The sequence below is a fragment of the Oncorhynchus mykiss genome, chromosome 9, assembly GCF_057628025.1.
Source record: "Oncorhynchus mykiss isolate SJ-2025 chromosome 9, ASM5762802v1, whole genome shotgun sequence".
NCBI classification, from domain to species: Eukaryota; Metazoa; Chordata; class Actinopteri; order Salmoniformes; family Salmonidae; genus Oncorhynchus; species Oncorhynchus mykiss.
In genome coordinates, this window is record NC_143030.1 from 51,173,622 (window position 1) to 51,201,232 (window position 27,611).

At 40.0% G+C, this 27,611-nt stretch overlaps 1 protein-coding gene across 1 annotated transcript in view; it reads left to right on the plus strand.

Annotated features, from left to right (window-relative positions):
* LOC110532219 (N-terminal EF-hand calcium-binding protein 1) overlaps positions 1-27,535 on the plus strand; it is a 35,963-nt gene extending 8,428 nt beyond the window's left edge. Inside the window, exons 3-13 of the mRNA XM_021615926.3 lie at positions 9,231-9,339; positions 10,554-10,579; positions 10,744-10,841; positions 17,880-18,016; positions 18,883-19,004; positions 19,391-19,473; positions 23,960-24,013; positions 24,421-24,533; positions 24,876-24,953; positions 25,386-25,477; positions 25,715-27,535. Of these exons, the coding sequence (XP_021471601.2) occupies positions 9,231-9,339; positions 10,554-10,579; positions 10,744-10,841; positions 17,880-18,016; positions 18,883-19,004; positions 19,391-19,473; positions 23,960-24,013; positions 24,421-24,533; positions 24,876-24,953; positions 25,386-25,477; positions 25,715-25,743 (941 nt within the window). The 3' untranslated portion in view covers positions 25,744-27,535. The remainder of the gene's footprint in view (positions 1-9,230; positions 9,340-10,553; positions 10,580-10,743; positions 10,842-17,879; positions 18,017-18,882; positions 19,005-19,390; positions 19,474-23,959; positions 24,014-24,420; positions 24,534-24,875; positions 24,954-25,385; positions 25,478-25,714) is intronic.
* Positions 27,536-27,611: the final 76 nt, after the last annotated feature.

Genomic DNA, 27,611 nt, shown 5'->3' on the forward strand with positions numbered 1-27,611 from the left:
CCTTATTATAGATTTGACCCGTCTCTGCCAGAGAGTGACTCTTTGGCTCTGTAGGATAACAGAAGAGCAGCATATTGTAGCAAGTGGTGAACTAAACCTGTGACTTGGGTTGGACATTGGTATGGAATACATTGCAGTAATGAGCCTAGCATTTAACATTAACATGTCGGATGCTGTCTAGCTCCTTAACAACCTGGATTTTTATCCTCCCCTGAAAAAACATAAATGAGTTGCTTTTTTCACTTTGCTGTGAAAACAGAACTTGAGTGTGTGTGTGTGTTGCACTAGTTATCTTCAAATTGCAGTAAAAAAAAAAAGCCTTCCATGGTTTTCATCTAACTCGCTGAGCCGCGCACCCTGGAGGAAAATGTATGCTTCTGAGCAACACTAAGTGGGCTGCCATGATACGCCGTGAGCACTGCAGATTTACCACATTATGAGAGCTGGCTACTTGCCAAAGCAAGTCCTTCTCCCTATGCTATTGTAATGAATAATGGACTTTCTTAAGGAGCTCAACAATCCGCCATTTTCTCGGTTTGATCCAATGCAATATCATAATGTGTTTAAACAGGATGAGGTCCACTTTTTCAGGATAGTTAAATTGGGCTATGATAAAGTGAACAGTTAAAGTGATCTGCTCATCAAATGAAGGGCTTTAACGAAATGCCTTAAGTGCCTTAGACATGATTTTCTGAGGGCCAACTGAGGGCCAATGGAGGCCATAACTCTGGCATGTTTCCTAGGTTCTGACCCAAATGGCACCTTAGTCCCTATATATAGTGCAGTTATTTTGGTCAAAACTAGTGCACTATGTAGGGACTTGCCATTTGAGACACATATTATCGAGTCTGAAGACAAAGAGAGAGACTTAGCTATGGACAAATCCTAACTTGAAATACTTGTGCATATTTGCATGAAAAATCCACTTATGAGCATAAAAATAGATGTCTAATGAAATGACAATGCCCTTAAATACAAACTTACATACATTTGTTCACTTATTGTACTTGGCTGTGGTCAAATCCCTAAGACAGTGTATGGATATGTATTTTTGCTTTCTTAGGTATTTGACTTTATTGCTGTTTAATCCACTTTTGAATTGTTTTATGATACATCAAAACATTAAATTCTCTGTCGGAGTCTGGTCTAGTGGTCTAGTGTAGTGCTGCTGCCTCTGGACCACACATTGCCCCTTATGGTATGGGTTCAACCACTGCCTGCGACTTCATATCTATGTCTACCCCTCTCACTCATGACTTTCTATCTCAGTACATAGAAAAACACTTAAAAACCTTAACATCTGAAAGTGATTAGTTGTATTGCTGTGTTTTTTTAAAGGTGTTTTCAGGATGAATGGGACTCTATGGTGATACTGACAACACACAAAATGACTATCAAATATTATTTATGTTTGAAATAAAAATGTATTCAAAAAAAGTATTGGGGATTCGACTACAGCCATGGTAAGTGGAGAAATAAACTAAGGTTGTATTTTGGTTGGAAGATATCTTTCAAATTATAAGTTGCTATATAAAATGTATTAAAGGATTAACTTCATATGACCTGGACAGGCAGAAACTCTGGTCGTGGCCCAGTATTCATAATACATTCCACACGGCACGGCATATTCTCTTGAATCATGCTTAATGTCACTAAGTGTTGTCATAGCCAATGGATGTATTTGCATACCAGGTGTATGTTGTCTATCACATGAGTTGATGGGCAGTATCAATTTACAGGTGTGTGGGTGAGGGCATGGTTGTGGGTATAAGTCAGTGTGTGGGTGAGGGTGTGTTGTCTGTACTCAAGCCAGACAAGAAGAGAACTTCATCCATTCAGGTTTGTTCATTTTGGCTCTGACTTAGTTTTTTATGTAAGAAACAATGAGAAACAGTGCAATATTTGTTGAATTGATTCATTTCAATAGATGTGCACTAATAATTTGATATTAAACTGATTATGGCAAGAATAGGCTGAGTATGGCATTAGTCATGTAAACGCCTTATTCTGATTATCTTAATCGACTTGAGGTCATAATCAAAGTAAGCATACAGCGATTACAACACCTAGATTTGTTTATCAATCATTCGAATAATAGGACATGTAAACACCTTAATCATAATTCCTGCTGTGCATTCAACCTGGTCTCATAGACTAGGACGTACTATAGTAAATGTACATTTAAGGACACTCAAATTAGTATGATATGTTACGTTTGGATACTAAGGCAGAAGGTTATTTAAGGCAAAAACAAAAGGCGAGTGGCTGGTCAGGATGGATGGGTGGGTATAGGAATGTCTAGCAACCCAAAGGTTGTGTGTTTGAATGTCATCATGGACAATTTTAGCTAATTAGTCAACCTTGCAACTAATTACAACTTTTTAGCTACTTTACAAGTACTTAACATGTTAGTTAACCCTAACCCTAACCTTAACCCTTTAACCTAACTCCTAACCTTAACCCCTAGACTAGCTAACATTAGCAACCTAGCTAACGTTAGCATTTGCCACCTAGCTAACTTTAGTGTTAGTCACCTAGCCACTAGCTATAGTTAGCAACAACAAATTGGAAATGGTCGCTGTGATAGAACGTTTATTTTGATGATTTTCTGTATTTTTCAGTCCCATCAGGTAGCCTGATTATCAGATGTGTTCATGCAAACAGGATTATTAAGGAGATCGTTCTTCTTGCAAAAGCATGTAAACATTTTAATCAAACTGTTACATTCATTTGAGTATTCACAATAGTTGTGTGCATGTAAATGTAGTTATTGAGTGACAGTAACACATAGCATGTTGTGCCAATATTGATGCATGTCTTGAATTGACTGACTTCAAATGGAATTGAACCCTGGTTAATTTGATTGTCTGATTTACTGTGCTGTTGCAACAGGAAATAATCAGAATGACAACTCTTTATCGTTGAAGAATATCGACGCTCACACACCAGTACAGAAGGGGAAGACATGAATATCTCAAAGACAAACAGCTCTTCAGCAGCTGATCGTTTAGAACACATCTACACTGCCTCCTGTGCAATCAACATCATCCTGGGTCTCCCCACCAATGTGTGTGTCCTGTGGCTAATAGTGACCGGAACGGGAGGAACGGTGGCCTCACAGTTCTTCACTCTCAACCTGACCGTGTCTGAAATCCTCTACTGCCTGTTTTATCTTGTCAGATTTCTCTGCAAGCTCATCCAAACAACTGCAGTTACATATATTGAGGCATTTTCAATTGGTTTATTGCACACTGGCCGACCTCTGTTTCAATGCTGCATCTGTGTGGAGCGCTACCTGGCTGTAGTCCGACCTGTTTTCTTCCTGAAATACAAACCCCTCAGATACAGGGTGGGGTGTTGTGGTGTTGCCTGGCTGATTGTGCTTGGCTCCTCTTTGTTCTGTATGGTTCCTCTTAAATTGTCTTTACTCACAAGCCTATTCAACTATGCTATCTTGGTTCAGGACCTCATCCTGATGTTTGTGGTATCATTCTGCTGCCTGTCAGTTGTCAGGGCTCTGAAACAGCCTGGGCTGGGAGACAGGGACAGAGAGAGGGAGAGGACAAACAGCATGAAGATGAGGGCGTTTAAGATCATTTGGATTATCCTGGTGGCTATGATGGTGAATTACCTCCCTGAGATGGTAATTATGACTTTGTACGATGTCCTCGATGAGGCTGTGCGACTTTTTTCATTCGTTATTTCTGACTCCATCACTATGATTTTTGGGATTGTGCAGCCCCTCCTCTACCTCCACAGAGTTGGAAAACTTCCCTGTATCAGTGGTCTCTGAGAAAGAGGTGAAAATCTAGTATGGGTTGCTCACACAACTCACAGTGGCCAAGCTACCTAAAATGTATAATTTTCTATTGGAGGAGACTCAATGAGTCATTCAGCAGTTTAACCGTTGGTGACTAGATAGCTTGTGACCAAAGTTGAAAGTTCAAACTTTAGGTCAAGTGATCAGTGATTTTGGTTGTATTGTTTATCACAAATGCATTCACTGTATTTTAAAAAACTATAATGGCATGTTAGTAGTTATTACTCTGTAGATTACCCTTCCGATTTCTATTTTCCAATAAAGGTTCAAGATGAACTACACATGCTTGTCTTTCTTCATAGATTACAATACATGCATCATTTTAAAGGGTTGTGAGTATTTTATGGAACCAACATTTATACTGTACATTGAAACTATGGAAAATGACTAGCCTCTTCATGTAAATATGACTCATCTTTATAATGGATTCTTATTGGAGACATTGTTAATTAACTAATAAGGATGGATTAGTGCAGCTTTTTCATGATGGTCGCTGATCAGTTGGTGTGGGAAGGACAATTGAGTTGCCAATGCCACCAATTCCAGTTGACAGTTTGAGTATACTGGGACATGAGATGCTTTAAGCTTTCTGGCTATGATACTCATATATCCAGTGTCCCCTTAAAACTAGGCTGGGGATGGGGCTTATGAATTATTGAATGTGCTGCTTTGGTCCAGACTCTGAGAATCCGTTTTTGTCTGCCTTACTTTAGCAGACCCTCAAAGAAATATGTTTCTAGTAGGATTTGGTTAGAGAGACAGTGTTGTAGTGGTAGATTGCTTTGATTTATGCCAGGGCTTTCCAACCCTGTTGCTGTAGAGCTACCTTCCTGTAGGTTTTCACTCCAACCCTAATCTAGCACACCTGATTCTAATAGTTAGCTGGTTAATAAGCTGAATCAGGTAAATTGCAACTGGGGTTGGAGTGAAAACCTTCAGGAGAATAGCTCTCCAGGAACTCTTACCAGCAGTGGTTTAATATAAACTTTTCAGCCACAAAATGTTTTGAAGGAAAGTAAATGTAATTAATGTATTCCTTACTATTATAGGTTGCCATGGTGCCGTGAGGCCAGCTAGGCAGAGAGCTCCTGTAAATGTGTAAATATTTGACTATTTTACTGTTTTTTTATAAAAAAATATTGAATATTATTTTTATTTCGTTAGCTTAGTAATGATTGATTATTTATATATTGATTCAACGGTATATTGAATACAGTACAATATTGACAATTCTAGCTAGCGTTTGTTTTTATTTGAAACTGGAGATGGCACATGCTTGGAGAACACAGAGGATTGTTGTAATTTTGAGTGCATCGCTCACTCCAGAAAGGACTATCCCAACTATTGATGTGTACCCCCTAGCAAAATCAAATGGGCACAGGCTTCAACCAGTTGGGTGCTACATGTTGTTTGAGGTGTATCTACCCATGAAGTCGGCAGAGAAGCTGGGAATGACAAGGGGTGGCCTGATGATTTTACTGCTGGGTGCGACCACTGATTGCCCCCTACTCAAGCCTGCTTCAGGGCATCAGAGGAGCTGAGAATGGTGTGGCGGGGAGGGGGCTTAGGATGGAAAGTGAAGGCTCTTCTTGATTGACTTTCAGGAGACTGTTGTAGCCAGGCTAGACCTTTGTGCAGCCCACCAGAGTTGGATGTAACCTGGACAGCCCAAGAACTACATGTGCTTTTGTTTTTTTTTCATCTTTGAAATTATCTGTATAATGAAAAGGATAATAATATTATTATTATTATTATCAATAATAATCACAATTCAATTTCTGACAGATGAGTGATGGTAGTTTTTCTCAAAGAGCTTGTTTGGTCAGTTAGCAGAAACCTGGCAGATTGAAATATGGGCAGTGCCTAACTTGGGCCGGTCCACGCCGGTACAGAGTATGGGCACCACTAATGTTCTTCTGCTTCTGTAACAGTACTGGTGCCTCTTTTAGAATATTCATTTTAAAATATGAACACTGGTAATGTACAGTATATTTAAAGTGAGTACAAACACCTTTTACTTCCACTTCCAAGCACTGAATAGCGTTTTTCTTCTTCACTACCCTTGGTGATGGGACAGTAAACCTAAAATGTGCAGTGTAGCTTGGCCGACTTGATTTGAGGGCGAAAATAACAGTAGTCGTCACCTAATCATGCTAGCAGTATTAGCCCATCACTATTGGGAACATGCTTGGATATTGTGCAATCTGGATTATGTTGTCTGATTACACATTTAGGTATGTAATTGGGTGTGAAACTAGAACAAAGAGATTGAAGCATATAGTAGTGAAACTACTTTAGCATTCTCCCTAAGCAGTTACTGTACATCTATGAATGAAATAGAGCAGGCTTTGCGTTTGGAATACTAAGGAAGTTTGAAGAAATTGGTTTGGTCCTTTATTTGTCCGTTACTTTATTCTTACAATTTGAGGTCAAGCCAGATGAAAAATTCTAGTAGGAGTTGTGTCAAACCTTTTTCCTCTCCCAGAGCTAAAATATCTTTCATCCTCATATGCTCTAAAAGCAGCATTTTCAAAAGTTGTCGTGCATAAGAAATTAAGATTAACAATATAATTTCATAAATGAAGCCCACTTGGATGACATTATGGTTGCTTAAAATGACTTGCCCTCATGAATTAAATTCATGACATGGCATTAGGCCAGAATGATGGCAAATTTCCTCACATATGTAATTATTTACTGTAGGCCTAGCTGTCTGATGTCTGTTGACTGGTGGATCTCTATCTCTCATAGCTCAGTCTCTAGTGGTAGTCGGAGTTTGTGGAGCAGAGCTGGGATAGATCTCATTAATCCACAGTCAGCCTGTCAGTGAGCCCAGACCACTCTAATCACCCCACACTCTGCCTGCCTGTCCCCCAGGGCCTCCACAGGCTCTCTGCAGAGCCACCAGCATGACTTACCATAGGAATACACTGTACTTAACTTTGTTTTACAGACAAGTGTTTGTGACATGGTTACATGGCTGCATATTCATTACCTTAAATGGATAGCTCACTTATTTACATTTATTTGATTTTGACAGGCAATAAATGTGAACAACCTCTTTAAGACTATATGTCACGCCTGTTCCCGCTTCCCCTCCTTGGCACTCGAAAGTGCCAGGCTCCCCAGCATTACGCACTCCTGCCACCATCAGTACGCACACCTGTCTTCCCCCGTCACGCGTATCAGCGTATTATTGGACTCACCTGTTTTTTACCTCCCCTATATTTGTTAGTTCCTCATCTCTGTTCCCCGTTGCTGCATTGATTGTCGTTTGTCGTTGTGTGCTGACGCTGTTCCTGTCTTGCTCTTTGTCTGTTCCTCATTAAATGTCAACTCCCCGTACCTGCTTCTCGACCCCAGCGTCGGTCTTTACACTTTAAGAGAATGTTGAAATATTAGAAGATGAAGAGAATCAAAGGGATTGTCAAATGTAAATCATAATTAAATTGATGATCAAGTTATTCCTTCCATATCATTGGAGAAGATGAGAGACACTGATGTACTGTAAAGTAAGAAAGGGGAAGACAAAGAATCTGAATTCTGCATACTTCAGTTTCAAGAGGGAAAACTCTTTAAATCAAATATTGCCTTGAGAAAGGGTTGCCATTGACAACAGTGGTTTTGTCTTCTGAATATTTTGTTTCAGCATAGGGAGTTATGTGAAATAATTGGAATTTATACAACGGGTGGGTCTAATCCTGGATGCTGATTGGTTAAAACCGCATTTCAGAGGATGTCTATTCCACACGTTACCCCCGGCTAAATCTATGATGTTGAAATGCCCATTTACTCTGTTCCATCCCGCTGTCTCATCAGCTCAGACAGGCAATTGATATACTATATAGATCTACACTGTAAAAAGCAGTGTAGACATTATCTCCCATTTCTTTTAGACTAACATTTAGTTTTCAACAGTGGAGATTTGTACAAACCTTGCTGTCTGTCTCTCTGACATTTGCAACATTGTTTCAAAATTGAAATTTGAACTCCAGCTGTCATATGGTAATGAACTCATGATTCAGCATCATTTGTATTGATTTACAAAGAAATGTCCATATAAAAAAACGAAATGCAGCAAGTTTGCAAGTCATTCCAGCTTCAGTTTATAGTGATTGTGTTAGCTGTGTAGTTGGCTCTCTGAACAGTTGCTTGGTGAGAGAACAAATGTTCTATGCCAGGCGAAATTCGCTCATTAGCTCATTTTTATGGATGTATCCTAAAAAAACAATCACAAGAAAACAGCTTAAACAAATGCAAATGCAGCTACTTTGCTGTTATTCTGGCCTCACTGTTTGACATGACTGTATTAGTCAAAGTTGGCTAGCTAGCAAGCAAGGGATAATAACGTTGCCAGCCATCATGGCAACGGAACACTTAGAATGTACGACTGGGTCGTGTCCATAGATTTAGAATAAAAATACGTAACGACCAGCTGGCTTGTGGCTTGGGTAGCAACCCTAGATTTGTGTCGGGACTATATCTCGAGGAAGGTTGAAATAGCATGAATAATTTCATCAAAATAAAGTTTTTAAAGAAAATATGTCAATCATTATTTGAATATGTTCATAACCCATTGTATAAAAGTGATAATGCTCTTTATTCACGCCTGGCTTTATCTCAATTAAGTGATAATCCCCTCAAAGCTGGTGTTTGTCGGATATATTGGTACAGTTTGTTGGCCCGAGACAAATACCCATGCAAATATATCCTCCAAACACCAGCTTCTTGGGCATTATCACTTAATTGAGAAAGCCAGGCGTGAAGAAAGATATTCCTGTACTTAATTTATATAGTGCACTCGACTCACTGAGACAGTGTTAGGTACTAATTCTCAGAGAAAATAAACTCTACGGACACTATGAAAGCTCAACCAAGTTTATTTTCCCAGAGGAGCAATACAGCTGCATTAGACAACATTTCACCCAAGCACTGATATTTAACCCTTCCTCCTGAGTCTCCTCCTACACATCGGTACAAACATTGTTCTTTACTGCTAGGCAGGACACTAAATGATACGGGCCATAAACTTTTATTTCTCCCTTAACATGACCTGACCTGATCTCGACCCCCCTCCATCACTAATCCATGGCTCTCTCCCGTTATCATTGCCTGCCACATGTGATCGCTTCCCTGCACTCAACACAAGGCTGTGTCTCTTCTCCTCCCAGAGGATCCCTCCCATAGGATCCCTAATGGCTAACAATAACATATCCTGACATAATGTAAACGTTATACGTTACCCTCTCTCCCTCAGTGACATGAATAAGTATATTTCCTATTCTCAGAACCCAACACAGTTATTTAGTTCCAGTAACTTGAGTCTTGAACAAACTGAGTCATGAATACTCCTTTATCGTCTTCTCTGTTTCAGTAGGTAGTTAATATGTCCCTGGTTTCCCTCTCTCAGACGATGGCAAGCTATCCCTGGAGGAGTTCCAGTCGTACTTTGCCGACGGTATCCTCACCCCAGAGCAGATGCAGGAGCTGTTCTACTCAATTGACAGGCAGCAGACTGAGTGAGTGCGTCTTATTTGCCTCTGGGAATCCTATTCAGTCACTGCCACACAGGCGGGACGTAACTGCCACACAGGCGGGACGTAACTGCCACACAGGCGGGACGTAACTGCCACACAGGCGGGACGTAACTGCCACACAGGCGGGACGTAACTGCCACACAGGCGGGACGTAACTGCCACACAGGTGGGACGTTTACACTTCAATGAGGATGTGTCAATATTTCATCAAGGGAGCTTAGAATCTGTACCCACTGGGCACAAAAAATGTCAACCTGTCATTGGATTTAGGTTCAAGGAGGACTTTTTGCAAATCCAATCAGTTTTCCACGTTGACTCAATGTCGCCACATTTAATTATTTTGTTAAAATGAGGTGGAAACAATGTTGATTGAACCCGTTTTTACCCAGTGGGTATTTTTAGTGGTCTATTGAAGGCTCCAGGAGGGGTGAGGAGTGAAGCTTGAAGCTGAGGGTGTCCTAAAAATGTACACCTGTACCCCAGCATGTTTATACACAATAGGTTATAAAGACAGAGGGGAAAAAATGAAAGACAATGTAGTCAAACGATGTCCTCATAATTGATACCGTTGGTCAGGAAAAGTAGAGGTATAAGGCTTTCTTTGAAGACAATGTGTGCATTATAAAAGAAGATACACATACTATGTAATAGACTTTTACACAATCCTTTGTTTTCTTTCTTTTTGCTCCTTTGTATCTCTAGGGAATGTATCACAGGATAACAATAGCGGCTTTTCTCATGGAAATGTCTTGACCTGTTGTCCTTACCTGCAGTCAAAGGACCTAGTGGCCTCATGGGTGGAATATTATTCATATTATTTGTGATAAACATACATTTAAAAAAACACGCAGAAAATCCGGTGTTTCTATGTCAAACGGTTTTGTTATATTTCATTCTTTTGTGATCTATATAAAATGTAATATTGGGATCCAATCTCAAAATTGAATACATATCAACTCTATATCTGGCATGGTATAGGTAGGTGTCTTCTTTGTTTACGCCCATAACCATGTGTGTGAAGTGTATACTTTTGTTTCAAAGTAGATTTGTTTTAGACTACCAAGAAATACCTTGTGTGATCCTGATTTAGCCCACTACAGTAAAAGGTTAAAGTGGTTTGATGAGATTTCTGGTCTTCCCTGATTCCATTAATGTTTTTGTCATCTTCTTCCTCTGCCAATTTTCATACCTCTCAGCAACCTCGACACAGACAAACTCTCAGGTATTTCTCTCTGACTCTTCTCTGTTTTTATTGACTGTTTGCTGTCGAAATGCTCTCTCAAGGCCTTTACCATAATCTAATCTCGTCTTTTACAGGATTTTAAATTACAAAGGCTATGAATATTCAATATTGTACCTGACAGCTCTTTGTATATCCACCCCCAGAATACTTCTCTCCACACCTGGGGGAATATCTGAACGTCCTTTCTGCTCTGGAGAAGCTGAACGTCGCCATCCTGAAGGCCATGGATAAAACTAAAGAGGTTTGTGGCCAATACAGCATGTTTAAAAGGATAGTTCCGTGAAATGACATATTTAGATATGTGTTTCCTTACCTCGAAAATAGTCTCTGCACAAAGTGTGACTGAGATCCACACTTTGCTTTTGTTAAACTAGCCACTGCCAATAAACGCTAATATTGCTGAATTATCTCTTTAACATTACAACCAACTGTCTGGGATTCTTAACTGCAGAACTCATTTGGTAAAAGAAACTCACTTGACCATCTCTTTCCATTACATTTCGCTGTTGTTACCGTTCGCCATTACATATGTTTCAAGCAACATATTGTTGATGTCTACTGAGAATATTAAGTGAGCAGCAAGACAATAGCCAGTTGATCCGCCCCTTTCCCCAGTAGGATTTTGCATAGGCTTTTGTTACCTTTTGAAGCGTCTCAGATTTCTCAGCTGTGACAGTGATATGACAGTATGGAAAGTAGATCTGCACAACTGAGTCCTCTTCCTCTTTCACACTGATGCTGCATTTGAAAACATTGGGCTGTAACCTGCAGGGACCCTTCCCTAACACTTCAGCTTCAACCATGGTGGTATAGATATTTTTATTGTGAACTGTGGTGTCTGTATGAGGACCAACATATCTCTAGTTGGACAGGTGCTGTAAATTCGGAAGAATCCCCTCCAAACACAGCAAAGAACTTCTGGTTGGTAATTTCTGGCCTATCTTGGGTCACACCCTTTAGTTAGTATTTCAACAGTTTAAACTACTATCAGGGTCCAAGCATGAAGTAAAGCATATAAAACCATGGCTGCCTTCTCTGTCGGGCAAAGGTGGCTGGTGGCAACTTAATTGGGGAGGATGGGCTCAGAGTAATAACTGGAACAGAATAAATGGAATGGTATCAAACACATCAAACACATGGTTTCCATTTCCATTCCACTCCATTCCAGCCATTATTATGAGTCGTCCGCCCCTCACCAGCCTCCTGGGTTAACTGGGCATTGCTTCCCAAAACTAGACACTTCAAAGAATCATGCTTGGTTATGAAGAAACAAACTAAAAAGAGAATTTTTAATAATATTTTTGAAGACATGAAGCAGAACGGTGTTAATTTGGTGCAATCTATATAGGATTTCTGCTCAGAGCTCATACGGAGGAAGCCTGGAGCCCTGGGTGAGCTTAGTAAAATGATGATTCTAATAAGCACTGCGTTCAGATCAACATCAAAGAACCCCCGATAAGACTTAATCGATACCACTGCGTACACTTCATCAGTCTCATCTAATTCTTGATATTGGGATCAGGCTAAGCTTTATCGTTCTTCAATTTCAAAAATGATAAGCGGATTGTGCTGTGAAAAGATTAAGGCAACTTGTGTGAACGGATGCAGATGTACATTATTGATTGGTCCTTGGTACAATATGCTGTGTCTACCCATCCCCACTTTGTGCCATTTGTGTCGGTATTGCTATAGTGACACAGCAGTGTGTATGGGTGGGTTAAGCCATTATTTCCAAAACTCAGTCCTGACCCCCCCCCCCGGGGTGCACATTTAGTTTTTTTCCCCTAACACTACACAGCTGATTCAACTAATCAAAGCTTGATGATGAGTTGGTTATTCGAATCAGCTGTGTAGTTCAAGGGCAAAAAACAAAACGTTCACCCAGGGGGGACCCCAGGACCGAGTTTGGGAAACCCTGGGTTAAGGGACAGCAGTATATACAGTGCATTCGGAAAGTATTCAGACCCCTTGACTTTTTCCACATTTTGTTATGTTACAGCCTTATTTTTTTTAAAGTATTACAGTATATTGTCCCCCCCCCCCCCCCCCCCCTCATCAATCTACACACAATACCCCATAATGACAAAGCAAAGCCTCAAGTCTTCTTGGGTATGACACTACAAGCTTGGCACACATATATTTGGGGAATTTCTCCCATTCAGATCCTCTCAAGCTCTGTCAGGTTGGATGTGGAGCATCGTGTACAGCTATTTTCAGGTCTATCCAGAGATGTTAGATCAGGCTCTGGCTGGGCCACTCAAGGACATTCAGAGACTTGTCTGGAAGCCACTCCTGCGTTGCCTTGGCTTTGTGCTTAGGGTCGTTATCCTGTTGGAAGGTGAACCCTCACTCTGGTTAAAGGGTCTGAAAACTTATGGAAATGTGATATTTCTGTTTTTATTTTTTCCAAAAGTGCATCCACAAAGTACTGAGTAAAATACGAATTAACATTTTTTTCCAAAGGTGCTTCAACAAAGTACTGATTATTAAAGGGTCTGAATATTTATGTTAATATAATATTTATATATTTTTATTTGTAATACATTTGCAAACATTTCTAAAAAATGGTTTTTGCTTTGTCATTATGTGATATTGTGTGTAGATTGATGAGGGAAATGTTTGATTTAATCCATTTTAGAATAAGGCTGTAACGTAACAAAATCTGGAAAAAGGGAAGAGGTCTGAATACTTTCTGAATGCACTGTATTTGTGCTATGTAATGGTTTTGAGGGCTGTGACCATGGTAACAATAAAGATTGTGATAAAGATTGTGATCTCATCTGTGAACGGAGAATGACGTGACAATAACCAATGCTGACATGAACCCCCCCAGCACTCCTACTGTCTGACGTCAAACATACTCTAGAGATAGATCTGCACCAGAGCTACAAAGCTGGTTATCGTCTTTCTTTCTCTCCCTCTCTCTATCTACCTCTTTCTCCCTCCACCCCTCACTATATATCTATCTCCCTATCTCTTTCACCCTCCCTACCCCTACCTTTCCCCATCTATCCCTCTTTCTCTCTATGTAGCTATTTCTTTCTCCCACCCTCCCTATTCCCCCCCCCCCCCTCTCTCTCTCACACAGTCCTCCTTTGCCTTTTCCATTCCGTCATTATTCTGCCCAATGTCTGTTTTGATTCACTGCAAGGAGAAGTTATTGCCTTGAGGGCTATACTGGGATCAACCTTGCCCTCCCCCAGTCCTAGCTTGACTGACTTCAGGACAAACCCTATCAACACTCCTCTTTATATATCAGTACTAGTTAATATGTCTCTTCTTGGAACACTAAAGTGGGGGTGAACACTAAAGTGTGTCTCTACAGCCATGGTGTTGATAACATTCAATCAAATGCTTTCCACAGCGCTGGTCCCATATTCTCAGAGTAGAAATGCTGATATATCAGGTCCCGCCTATCCATACAATCGTATTCAGTATGATCTAAAAGGCAAAACTGGTCTTACAGTATATCAGCCATCCTATTAGGAGACACAGAATGTATTTTATTGATTTTATAGAAAGAGCAGCATGGATTTTATCCATGAGGAGTTACAACTGAATACTGTAGAATTGTTTTCTTTCTTTCAGTGCAGTGCTGAGATAAAAAGATAAAAAGAATAAATCACCCATTTTCAACAGAAAATCTGCAACTCTGAGAGAAAGAGAGATTTAGTAAAACATTTCAAATTCTTCCTTACTCCTGAAGTATACAGGATGCTGGGAGGGAGAAAGAAAACATTGGAAAGGAATGGGAAAGGGGGATACCTAGTCAATTGTACAACTGAATGCATTCAGAATAGGGAAGGAAGAGATACAAAACAATGTTTCCATAGGTTGCAATTTTGGCACACCTTCAAGGCACTGCACACTCAATTTCGATAACTCCATTTCATAGCGCCATGGGGCATTTTCAGTACCTACAAAAATAAAACCAATAGAATCATACAGAGATCGGTGAGAACACAGCAGGCTTTCTCAGCTAGTGAAGTGATAAAAAAACAAAAGTATAATGAAAAATAGTTTTACGATGTTACTTGTCACACACCGTTACACATGACACCTGGCACCCCGTAACATTTTCACATTAAGCACATTTAAGATCAATTTAGCTCATTTTTGGTGTGTGAAATTCCTCAAAAACGACACAGGCCGGGATTCGATTAAGTGCCGATAGTAGATTTCCAGATAGTGCTGTCAGAAGTGAATGCAAAATAATGTATTCAAGGTTTGCAATTTCCACTTTGTCAGACTTAATTTGCCCTGATGAAAAGTGTATTAATCTCTACAAAAAAAATTATACAAATTTCCTGTTGCTGCAGGACTATTTTCCTGCTGTAGCAAACTTCCTCAAATTAAGATCCGACATCTGTATATATACAGTACCAGTCAAAAGTTTGGACACACCTATTCATTCCAGGGGTTTTCTTTATTTTTACTATATTCTACAAATGGGAAGACCCTTTTGCGACCAAGCTTTAACTTCCTGACTGATGTCTTGAGATGTTGCTTCAATATATCCACATAATTTCCCCCCCTCATGATGGCATCTATTTTGTGAAGTGCACCAGTCCCTCCTGCAGCAAAGCGCTCCCACAACATGATGCTGCCACCCCTGTGCTTCACGGTTGGGATGGTGTTCTTTGGCTTACAAGCCTCCCCTTTTTCATCCAAACATAACGATGGTCATTATGGCCAAACAATTCTATTTTTGTTTCATCAAACCAAAGGACATTTCTCCAAAATTGTCCCCATGTGCAGTTGCAACCTGTAGTCTGGCTTTGTTTTATGGCGGTTTTGGAGCAGTGGCTTCTTCCTTGTTGAGCGGCCTTTCAGGTTATGTCAATATAGGACTCGTTTTACTGTGGATATAGATACTTTTGTACCTGTTTCCTCCAGCATCTTCACAGGGTCCTTTGCTGTTGTTCTGGGATTGATTTGCACGGCTGTGTGGTCCCATGGTGTTTATATTTGCGTACTATTGTTTGTACAGATGATCGTGGTACCTTCAGGCATTTGGAAATTACTCCTAAGGGTGAACCAGACTTCTGAAGGTCTACAATTTTTATTCTGAGGTCTTGGCTGATTTATTTTGATTTTCCAAGGATGTCAAGCAAAGAAGCATTGACTTTGAAGGTAGGCCTTGAAATACATCCACAGGTACACCTCCAATTGACTCGAATGATGTCAATTAGCCTAACAGAAGCTTCTGAAGCCATGACATCATTTCCTGGAATTTTCCAAGCTGTTTAAAGACACAGTCAACTTAGTGTATGTAAACTTCTGACCCACTGGAATTGTGATACAGTGAATTATAAGTGAAATAATCTGTCTGTAAACAATTCTTGGAAAAAGTACTTGTGTCATTGCACAAAGTAGATGTCCTAACCGACTTGCCAAAACTATAGTTTGTTAACAAGAAATTTGTGGAGTGGTTGAAAAAAGAGTTTTAATGACTCCAACCTAAGTGTATGTAAACTTCCGACTTCAACTGTACAGTCGTGGCCAAAAGTTTTGAAAATGACACAAATATTAATTTTCACAAAGTCTGCTGCCTCAGTTTGTATGATGGACATTTGCATATACTCCAGAATGTTATGAAGAGTGATCAGATGTATTGCAATTAATTGCAAAGTCCCTCTTTGCCATGAAAATGTTCTGAATCCCCCAAAAAACATTTCCACTGCATTTCAGCCCTGCCACAAAAGGACCAGCTGACATCATGTCAGTGATTCTCTCGTTAACACAGGTGTGAGTGTTGACGAGGACAAGGCTGGAGATCACTCTGTCATGCTGATTGAGTTCGAATAACAGACTAACAGCTTCAAAAGGAGGGTGGTGCTTGGAATCCTTGTTCTTCCTCTGTCAATCATGGTTACCTGCAAGGAAACACGTGCCGTCATCATTGTTTTGCACAAAAAGGGCTTCACGGGCAAGGATATTGTTGCCAGTAAGATTGCACCTAAAACAACGATTTATCGGATCATCAAGAACTTCAAGGAGAGCGGTTCAATTGTTGTGAAGAAGGCTTCAGGGCACCCAAGAAAGTCCAGCAAGCGCCAGGACTGTCTCCTAAAGTTGATTCAGCTGCGGGATCGGGGCACCACCAGTACAGAGCTTGCTCAGGAATGGCAGCAGGCAGGTGTGAGTGCATTTTCAAACACAGTGAGGTGAAGACTTTTGGAGGATGGCCTGGTGTCAAGAAGGGCAGCAAAGAAGCTACTTCTCTCCAGGAAAAACATCAGGGACAGACTGATATTCTGCAAAAGGTACAGGGATTGGACTGCTGAGGACTGGGATAAAGTCATTTTCTCTGATGAATCCCCTTTGTTTGGGGCATCTGGAAAAAAGCTTGTCCGGAGAAGACAAGGTGAGCGCTACCATCAGTCGTGTGTCATGCCAACAGTAAAGCATCCTGAGACCATTCATGTGTGGGGTTGCTTCTCAAGATTTTCCTAGAGCTGGCCGCCCGGCCAAACTGAGCAATCGGGGGAGAAGGGCCTTCGTCAGGGAGGTGACCAAGAACCGATGGTCACTCCGAAAGAGCTCCAGAGTTCCTCTGCACTGATGGGAGAACCTTCCAGAAGGACACCCATATCTGCAGCACTCCACCAATCAGGCCTTTATGGTAGAGTGGCCAGACGGAAGACACTCCTCAGTAAAAGGCACATGACAACCCACTTGGAGTTTGCCAAAAGCCACCTAAACGACTCTCACACCATGAGAAACAAGATTCTCTGGTCTGATGAAACCAAGATTGAACTCTGGCCTGAATGGCAAGCGTCACATCTGGAGGAAACCTGGCATCATCCCTAAGGTGAAGCATGGTGGTGGCAGCATCATACTGTGGGGATGTTTTTCAGCGACAGGGACTGGGAGACTAGTCAGGATTGAGGGAAAGATGAATGGAGCAAAGTACAAAGAGATCCTTGATGAAAACCTGCTCCAGAGCACTCAGGACCTAAGACTGGGGCGAAGGTTCACCTCCCAACAGGACAACGACCCTAAGCAACGCAGAAGTGGCTACGGGACAAATCTCTGAATATCCTTGAGTGGCCCAGCCAGAGCCCGGACTTGAACCTGAACTAACATTTCTTGAGAGACCTGAAAAAAGCTGTGCAGTGACGCTACCCATCCAACAGAGCTTGAGAAAATCTGCAAGGAAGAATGTGTATATATTTATTATTATTATTAATAATCATTAAAATTACCATTGAATAGGATTTCTTTCATTGAAGCTTTCTTCCCACTCTACCCCACCCCTCACCCCCTCCCTGTTCAGGAGTACCAGGGCTCATCGGTGTTGGGACAGTTTGTGACACGTTTCCTTCTGCGAGAGACCAACACCCAGCTGCAGTCCCTGCAGTCGTCATTAGACTGCGCTATGGAGGCCGTGGATGAGCAGAGCTGCACTGGCAGGTAGAGTAGCACCGCAACGACTATCTATGATACTCTGCGTTCTCCCTTAATCACTCTCTCACTGTGCACTGCTACTGTATTTCAGTTGGTAAAGCATAGCGCAAGCTTTGGAGTTTGCAACTCCAGGATTTTTTTGGTCTGTAAAGCTAATTATGTGAGAAATGAAAATGGAAACGCTTTTATGTGCAAATATTGATATAATAACCATAATTTCAAAGTCAATTTGATATGTTGTGTGGTCCTCCCACACAAAGCATGCAGTTTAGGCTACAGATTAAATAAATTATGAACTTCAAAGGGTGCTGAAACTGCACAGTGATGAGCTTGATGCTCCTTTCCAATAAGATATTGAGGGTCTTATTCTGGTGACGTGATGATCAACGTTTGGCTACCGTTTGACAAATAAAAATAATCGTTCTCTTTTGTCCATAATATTCTCATCATATAGGCGATACCCGCACTGTATCTGCGAGCTGTTGGCACGTGCCAAGACCAGAGTGGGCACATTCGCTATATAATGCAACTGTTGTTGTGACAAGATCATCATTAGTGTTGAAAATGCATTGGAAACCCATTTAGCTTGTATCTTTTATTTCGTACATGGGAATTTAACCGCAAAAGTTATGTGCACTACGTCATCACACACAGCCTTTTATCTGACCCAAGTCAATATGATGGAAATACATATCTGGTGGGAAAATGTGCATATTGTTTTTATGCAGATTTGTTAATATTCGCATGAAAATCTGTTGCCAATTGGATAGTAACCTAGCTAGTAACAATGATAAGGATGATACTGCTGTTGATGATGATAACAATGTTGTTGTTGATCAGGATGACGTTGATGATGATTGTGTCCACTGCAGGAAGATGATAAAGAAGCCAGAGGATCTTTCCCTCCAGAAAATCGCCAAACGCCCAGGCCGTCGCATCCAAAAGAACCTGTGTCTCTCCCCCACAGACCCTTACTCTGGCATGCTCACTACAGGTACACATTGACACCTGTGTTTTGCCTCATTCTAAGGGTCTGTTTCAATTTAAAGGTAGCAACATGTTTTTGATTGCAATTACGCATATGGCCTATAGATCTATGGCAATTTAGGAAAATATATTTAGTGCCGTTTTGAAATATGAAATTATACGATTTAATTGTTTGCCACATGGACCAAAGGTTAGGTTCCCCGAAAACATAAAGATCACCTTCAGCACTTAGAGCATCTTAAGTGCATTGGTAGGCAATGGACAAACAATGATCTTATTGGTTAAGATTATCTTCATTTTTTGGGGGAAATTCACCCGGGATCAGTTATTTTTCACTTCATGGCACAAGCCATGTGTGTAGTGGTGATCTGACATTCTGTTTCCTTGGTTAAGGTGTCAGTGTGGAGCCAGACAACCACCACTGGAGCTCCCAGGTCAATCGCCTGCAGCAGCTGATAGACAAGCTGGAGTATGAGGTATGAGGTTCAGTGGTTAGCTGGAGTATGTGATACAAAGTTCACTATTTGTTAGCTGGATCATGGGGAAGGAAGTTCACTATTTCTTAGCTGGAGTATGGGGAAGGAAGTTCACTATTTGTTAGCTGGGGTATGGGGAACTAAGCTCACTATTTGTTAGCTGGAGTATGACGAACAATATTCAGGAGGCCGTGTAAGGGCTATTTGACATAGAAGGAGAGTGATGGAGTGCTGCATCAGTTGATCTGGCCTCCACAATCACCCGACCTCAACCCAATAGAGATGGTTTGGGATGAGTTGGACCGCAGAGTGAAGGAAAAGCAGCCAACAAGTGCTCAGCATATGTGGGAACTCCTTCAAAACTGTAGAATGTAGAAAATAGTAAAAATAAAGAAAAACCCTTCAAGGCTTTTTCTTTATTTTTACTGTTTTCTCCATTGTAGAATAAGGCTGTTTTCATCTCATCCAGAGGTTAACAAATCATCGGCCATAGCGTCAAGTGTGCGCTCTGAACGCAAGGAGATGGGTGGGGCTAAAGCTTAAGAGGGTGTGAACGATGCTGAATGGGTGTAGACAAAGAAGAGCTCTCTCTCACCGAAACACTAAAATGCCATGTTCTCAAAAGTGAGTATACAAGTTTATCAACTTTCAAAGTAGAATTACTTTTCCCATTGTTCCTAAAATGCAGTGTATAACATACCATTTTGTAGCTTTGAGTCTTTACTTTTATCCAATGTAAAAAACAGAAATTCTAATTTCGCTACATAAGACCGAATCCAGGGTGTGAGTCGCAAACTAACTTTTAACTTTTAACAAGGCACACCTGTTAATTGAAATGCATTCCAGGTGACTACAGTACCTCATAAACTGGTTGAGAGAATGCCAAGAGTGTGCCAAGCTGTCATCAAGGCAAAGGGTGGCTACTTGGAAGAATCTCAAATATAAAACATATGTGACACTTTTTGGTTACTACATGATTCCATATGTGTTATTTCATAGTTTTGATGGCTTCACTATTATTCTACAATGTAGAAAATAGTTAAATTAAAGAAAAACCCTTGAATGAGTAGGTGTGTCCAAACTTTTGACTGGTGTTGTGGAAATTTCCTCTATTTACCAAATCATGGGAGCAAACCACACACACAAGTCAGAGTTAGTTATCAACGTCCATTTTTAATTATATAAGCTCTATAGCATTTTGACTTTCAACAGTTCAGTATCTCTAATGAAAAGTTGAGAGTCCCCACACAATGGCAAAATGGGATCCTTTATAGCAAAGATCACACATAGTCAGACAGCATAGACATAATTCATCGTTCAGCTTTGTTTCCTTTCCCTAACCCCAGAACCATAAACCAATCCTCCAAATCAACAGGCATATATCAAACTGTCATTTAGATACAACAAACTCAAAATACAACCAAACCTGGACAAGCTTACGGAGAGGAGAGTGAGGCTATAGGTTAAGATAAAAGGGAGCATGAGAATGATTCCAGACACTGCCACCCTCCTTTCCCCACAAGAAAAAGGTAGGGAGTAAAAGATATGTTTACACATGATGACACTTTGACCTCTCCCCTCTCAGCGGACCATGCAACTTAGTCTTGACATAGAACAGATAACTGCAACCTCGCCACAGTATTAAACAAAAATACCATTCTGATGAGAAGTAACTTACACCCATTTGATAAATATACAACATCTTACATATGTTACAAACAAATTCTGAATCTTCCACGACACTGGTACTGTATATATACACGTGTTTTTTTTTTACAATTATTTGATTAAATATTGAATTGGGTCTTTACTAATATAGCGAAATAGAAACGCACCGGATAACACATTCATTCATGAATTTTTTTTAAATTTATTTATTTTACCTTTATTTAACCAGGTAGGCAAGTTGAGAACAAGTTCTCATTTACAATTGCGACCTGGCCAAGATAATGGCAAAAAAGACAATAAAAAAATAAACCACAAGGAATAAGGTTTTGACGTGTCTGTCCTATGTCGAAGAGATATATGAAATATTTTTGTTTTTTGGACACATTTAACCCCTTATATTTGATGGCACAAAACTACCTCCACACTTCCATTAATTTGTATGGGTTATCTTCAGACGAGTCCCGTGACACTTGTGCAAAAAGGAGACCACCATCTTGCACTGCATCGCAGTGCTAGAGGAATCACTACAGACCCGGGTTTGACCCAGGGCTGTATCACAACCGGCCGTGATCGGGAGTACCAATTGACCCAATTGACCCAGCGTCATCCGGTTTAGGGGAGGGTTTGGCTGGGATAGGCCATCATTGTAAATAAGAATTTGTTCTTAACTGACTTGCCTAGTTAAATTTTATTTTTTAAAATACATGTTTCCATAGAGTGGTCATCATTTTTTGTCATGGTCTGACAAACACCACTGTTGCTCTGCCACCTTCCACCGCAGATGCGGAAGACCGACATAGGCGGAGGGGTGGATTGAGACGCAGCCCATGCAAAAAATATATCTCTAGCTTAAACGGGTGGATTTTGATGGGGATTTTTTTATTATGTTACTTAGACTGACACACACGGGTGTGTCAATAGACTTAAGGATTTATTAACTGTTTGTCACAAGTAAAAGTCCTGGGTGGCGAGTTGATACAATTCCATGTCTGGAAGGTTAAACCACCCTCAGACGTAGGAAAATGTAAAGCCTTCCTTTTTATTCTATGACTTTTATTTGCCCATATAAAGTCTGTTATGACCGAGTATACTTTTTTAAAAGAATGTCTTCGGTGAGGTAGTTGGTAATATCGAGAATAAATATAACAACTTTGAAAGTCATGCCATTCTGAGGAGGTTTATTCCACCTGTAAGATTTATGGGCAGATTGTTCCATTTAATTAGATCCTCATATTGTTCAGTAATGGGATAAAGTGATCTTTATGTTTGTAACTTATTAACTATCTTAAATATTTTATATTTTTGTGGTCCACTTAAAAGATTGCTGAAGATCATGAGTTGTTATTTGAATTTTTCTTCTTGCCATTATTGTATGTTATTTATATATCCTGAGATTTCTGAGTATTCTGAAAACATTTTTAGCAAGGTTCAGTGGTGATTAGCTGGAGTTTGAGTACAAGGTTAAGTTATTATACATAGATCATTCCATTTAGTCTTAATGATGTGTTGTGAGTCTCTAGTCAAACACTACCCTCGCTGATCAGTGCCCACTGACTCATTTATGCTTAGTCGACAATTAGCTTAAGTCACAACATCGCCCCTCCTGCTGGGAAATACTAATATTTGATAGACAATGACAACTAGCGAAAGTGCTAACTGCCAAATTCTCATCTTATTACCCAAGCTCTCAAAGCTCAATTCAACCTGCTAAAGGCCGATACAAGCTTCACTCCGTACAAGTAAGCGTCTGTGCGCTTGTGCGGTCCATGCATTTCTAGACCCCAGAATAGCAACAATCACAAGGCTATATAGCAGTGATTTTCTTGTTGTCTTCCCATTTGTGGTAAAAGCGAAGAATCATGTTGAAAACATCATCACCACTGTTACCTAATTTCAAATAATCCATTGCATATTTGAGTAAATGCTGCATGTATGACATTTTAGGTTTGTTTGACATTACCTTGTTTTATGCCTTCCAGTTGGCTGTAGGCTACTCGACTAGCAGCTTGCTAGCTAGCTGCCTAAAAACATCAAGCATGCTAGCCTTTTAGCTTCCCACATCTTCCCCATGTGAAATAATCAGATTTATAATGAAATATTATGCCCTGGCAAGTATTCTTATACTTACCGGTGTAACATACTATAATTATCCCAGTTTGACATGCTGCTTCAATGTATTCGCTCCCATATCAGTTAAAAATAGAATGTCATCATTTTTGCTCACGGCAGCAGCTGTTTTTACCGTTTCAAAATAGCCTAGAATCACATAGTTATTACTTCGAAACAAAATACCTTTTGGGATGATTATAATAAGGCTACAATGTTGATTGGTTTATTGTTTAAACACTCCGATATTATATTTGGTTATCAAGGCAGAAGAGACTGCTTATTTGACACAGCCTATAGTTCAGATCAAGGAACCAGGCATGTTTGGCTCAGCTTCATTGCCTACACAGCACTGTACCCACGGTAGCGTATGGAATGATATGTTACGTTTCAATATTTGAGCAGAGTAATTCTGCGTAGCAGGCATCGTAGGAGCTGCCCATTGTACTAAAAGGAGCCGCCCATTTTGTGACGAAAAACGACATTACAACACTGTGCTATGCTCCAAATTGTCAGTTTGCTTAGGGTCTGTTTCTCGCTTTAGGGAAATATAATATACATACAGTATATCAATCCATTCCATATCAAAGGCAATGCTCTGTGACGTACTGTTACTAGAAGTTCATACTTGAGCTTGATTTGGTCAGGCTCGTTCTGTTGTTACAGCATTTCTTTTCATGACTGACTGAAATATTTATGCCTCCATTTGCAGAGTCCACATCTGGAACCACTCAAAGAGGACACTTTAGCCGGAACATATAACTCGGTGAGTCCAACTCGGATGGCCACTTCCTTTTAGATTTGGAAAAGTAAGGTTTCAATGTCTATCAAAAGGTGTACCCTAGATTTCAATGACAACATGGTGTGATACATCTACTGTATCTGTCAAACTATATAATTCTCTGCTACAGCATTGTTAATTTGTCTTTCAAAAATACTAGAATGACAAAACCAATGCACTACTGTGGTCCTCCAGATCCCCAGTGTTGGCTGCTTTTCTCTTACCCATGTCCCTCTAATACTTACAGTAGTAGAGGATCGTGTTTATTAGAGCATGCAACAGAGAACAAGTGTCTTATTGGACCAGACCAGGTTTTCTTCTGTCTGGTGCCCAATGAACATAACCCAGATGCCACTGGCCTGAACCATTTCCCCCTCTTTCCTTCTCAACAGAACATCCTGCTGGTGCAGAGACAGATGTCTGTGAAGGACAAAGACGCAGAGGAGTTCCAGCAGGCTCTGAAGATCTACACAGAAGCCACAGCCTGCCAGACTAACAATCTGCAGTAGGTCTCTCTTCTACATTGAATACATTGCCCATTGTTTTCAATTAGGATTTTACCTATTGTGAATGTAGCCGCTTTTCCTGGCTAGTCACCCTAATCCTGTAGCTACTCTGGATTTTGTGAACACACTTTGGCTGTATTTCAATACTAAAAGGGACTTTCTTTCCATTATAACTATTGTTTTGGAATACTGTCAAATAGGTGACAATAGTTCAGACTTTTGTGATGAAGAGTACAGACCCTACTACAAGGAACTATGGCACTACTACAGGGAACTACAAATGTTTGTCATCAAAATGCCAATTTCATTAGCAATATACTTGTGACTTCCTTATCCCACAGTGTGTCTGTCCAGACTCTTCCAGAGAGATCCTGCTTCATCATGTACGAGTTCTGGCAAGACCGTCTCTCCTGGATGAGGTACATAAATAGAAAAATATGTTTATTTTGGCTGTCCCCATAGAATAACCCTTTGAATAACCCTTTTTGGTTCTAGGAAGAACCATTTTGGTTATGGGTTCAATGTAGAACCCTTTCCACAGAGGGTTCTACCTGGAACCAAAAAGGGTTCTCCTATGGGGACAGCCGAAGAAACCCTTTTTTCTGAGAGTGTAGTCCCAACAGTTTCAAATGAATTGACTGAATGAAAATGGATTTGCACCCAGATATAGCCATTCAGAATTCTTCCAAATTCAGTTTTCCTACAAAATGCCTTGATTAAGATGGGATGTTGCAATGCTGTTGGACTTAAAGACATTCTACAAAGCCTTATTGACGGTATGACAAAGCACTGACAGTCCAGGGCCACCCATTGACTCCTCTGTCCCCGCTCTCCATCCCTTCCTCCTACAGTTACCTGCAGTCCCCCATCAGCAAGACATTCCAGCGCTGTATCATTGACGTGCTGGAGGACCCTGAAATGGTTGCCACCATGCTCCTCCCAGGTAAGTGTCATATGGGGGATGGATTTTTGGGAGTGGATGAGGTAGGGATGGGTGAAAGGAGAGATATGGAATGCCTCTGGGAGCTCAGAGGGACAAAGACTCAAACCCACTGGAGAGGATGTGGTAATGCATACCGTTTTTTGATGTTCATACAGTATATTGTTGTCAATAGATTATAAATATGATGCTCATATGTAAACGATCAGTCTATTTATTTTGTTAATTTGTTTTTTTCAGCATCTTGGTGGATTATGAATAACAACTGACAGAAGTAAAGTTCCCATTGAAACCATGATATTCAAAACAATAAGAGGAGGAGAAAGTGTTTTATTCTTACATTTGACTGTTTCTACTGATATGCTTTGCTTCCTTTGTTTACCGCAGCATACTAATGACTATTTCCTAGACAATATGCTGTGTGTTTGCTGTATTGTCAGAATTTGAGATGAACTTATGCACGACTTAACTATGCCTGTTCAGTTAAATCAGTCCAAAAACATAATGCGTTAGAGAGAAAGCGTTTTGAAATATTGCAATAACTATTGTGTTATTGAAATCCATATCATTATAATAAGTATTTTTTGCTGTGCATCTTTCGATACATTGGCATGTCTTGTATGAGTTTAGATGTAGAAATAGATGTACAAGAACAAAAATATTTGCATGAATTTGAATGATTTCCCAATGCTACTTTGTTACTAGCTTCGAAATAGACATTGTTTACTAGTAAGCTAATTGATACCACATTGCTTTAGCATTCCATGATGTACTTTGTTAGTTACCTCAAATGTGTATACATATTGATCATTCAATATGGTCATTCAGTACTCACATTCCTACTAAAATAACAGCAGATTACTAACTACAGAGGTAGAGTTTACCAGTGTCCAATTGTTCTACCTGTTGTATTGTGCAATGTTGAACCCTAGCTCATAAAAAAAAGGTAAAATAACAAAGTACCACTACAGTGATTTCCAATGTGCTTCTTAGATATAATGTTGTCACAGAACCCTGAATTGGATATCGTATTTATACTTACTGTATGTCACTCATGCACTTTAGTTGTGAATGGAGCTATATTTTACAGATGCTATGGATATGGATGGATAAGTATGTGGACGGATAACATGGTAGGTTTTCAGTAACTTTACTACATTTGTAATATTAATAATGTAATCATATTTAATGTCGCACTCCAGTATCCGATTCATCTCGTTTATCACCTGATTTACTCAACAAAGGCACATCTCAATAGGTGGTCCAGATATCCTCATTACATGGTACAAGTGAGGGGGTGGGGCTTTCTTCTTTTGTTCTCTATTGCCCCCTATTGTTCCCGTAAGCAAGGGGGGAGGCCGATGACATTAGAAGGCGCCATAAGACCAACTCCTTGAATGGCCTACTTAATGAAGTTTGCACATGTATCTGAAAAACACTATTTTGCTCAAAACACATTTTTCGACCCTTACGTGTGTCTACATTACTGTGTTCATATGTGGGATATTGGTTTTCAACAGGAAATGTTAAAACATTTGGAGTGGATCTTTAATATGCTATATTAAATCTTTAATATTATTGAAATATCAATTCCAATGGCTGAACCTGCACTGCTATCCCTCAGCTTAAACAAATCAATGCCATCAACATTATTATCCAGCATTATTTATGGGATTGTTTGTTTTCTGTGGTGAAAAAAAAAAATGCAACCAACATTATGTGTGCAGAACAAAACAAACCCACATTGTATTTTTTGAATAGTTTATCCCTGTTAGTATGAGAGTAATCATTTATGGATAGAATACAAGTCTGAGAATCTTAATGAAACTGAAGGTAATTCACATATTGTTAATGATTATTAGTAGATATTTTGTGATTTGACGGTTGATCATGTCAAATGGGGATGAATTAGTCATGTCCAATTGAGGATGAATGAATATGTCCCTGCTATTCTGTACTGTAGTTGTTCTTCAGTCATCCAACATTTGAAATCAATGTTACAATAAATATGTGGATGCTATGTTTTTTTTTTGTTGGCATGAATTAAAGCTAATGACTTGACCATTTCACATCATTATTGATTCACACCAATACAGCTAAGTGCATGCACAGTGCTATGGGTATATGGTGCAATTCA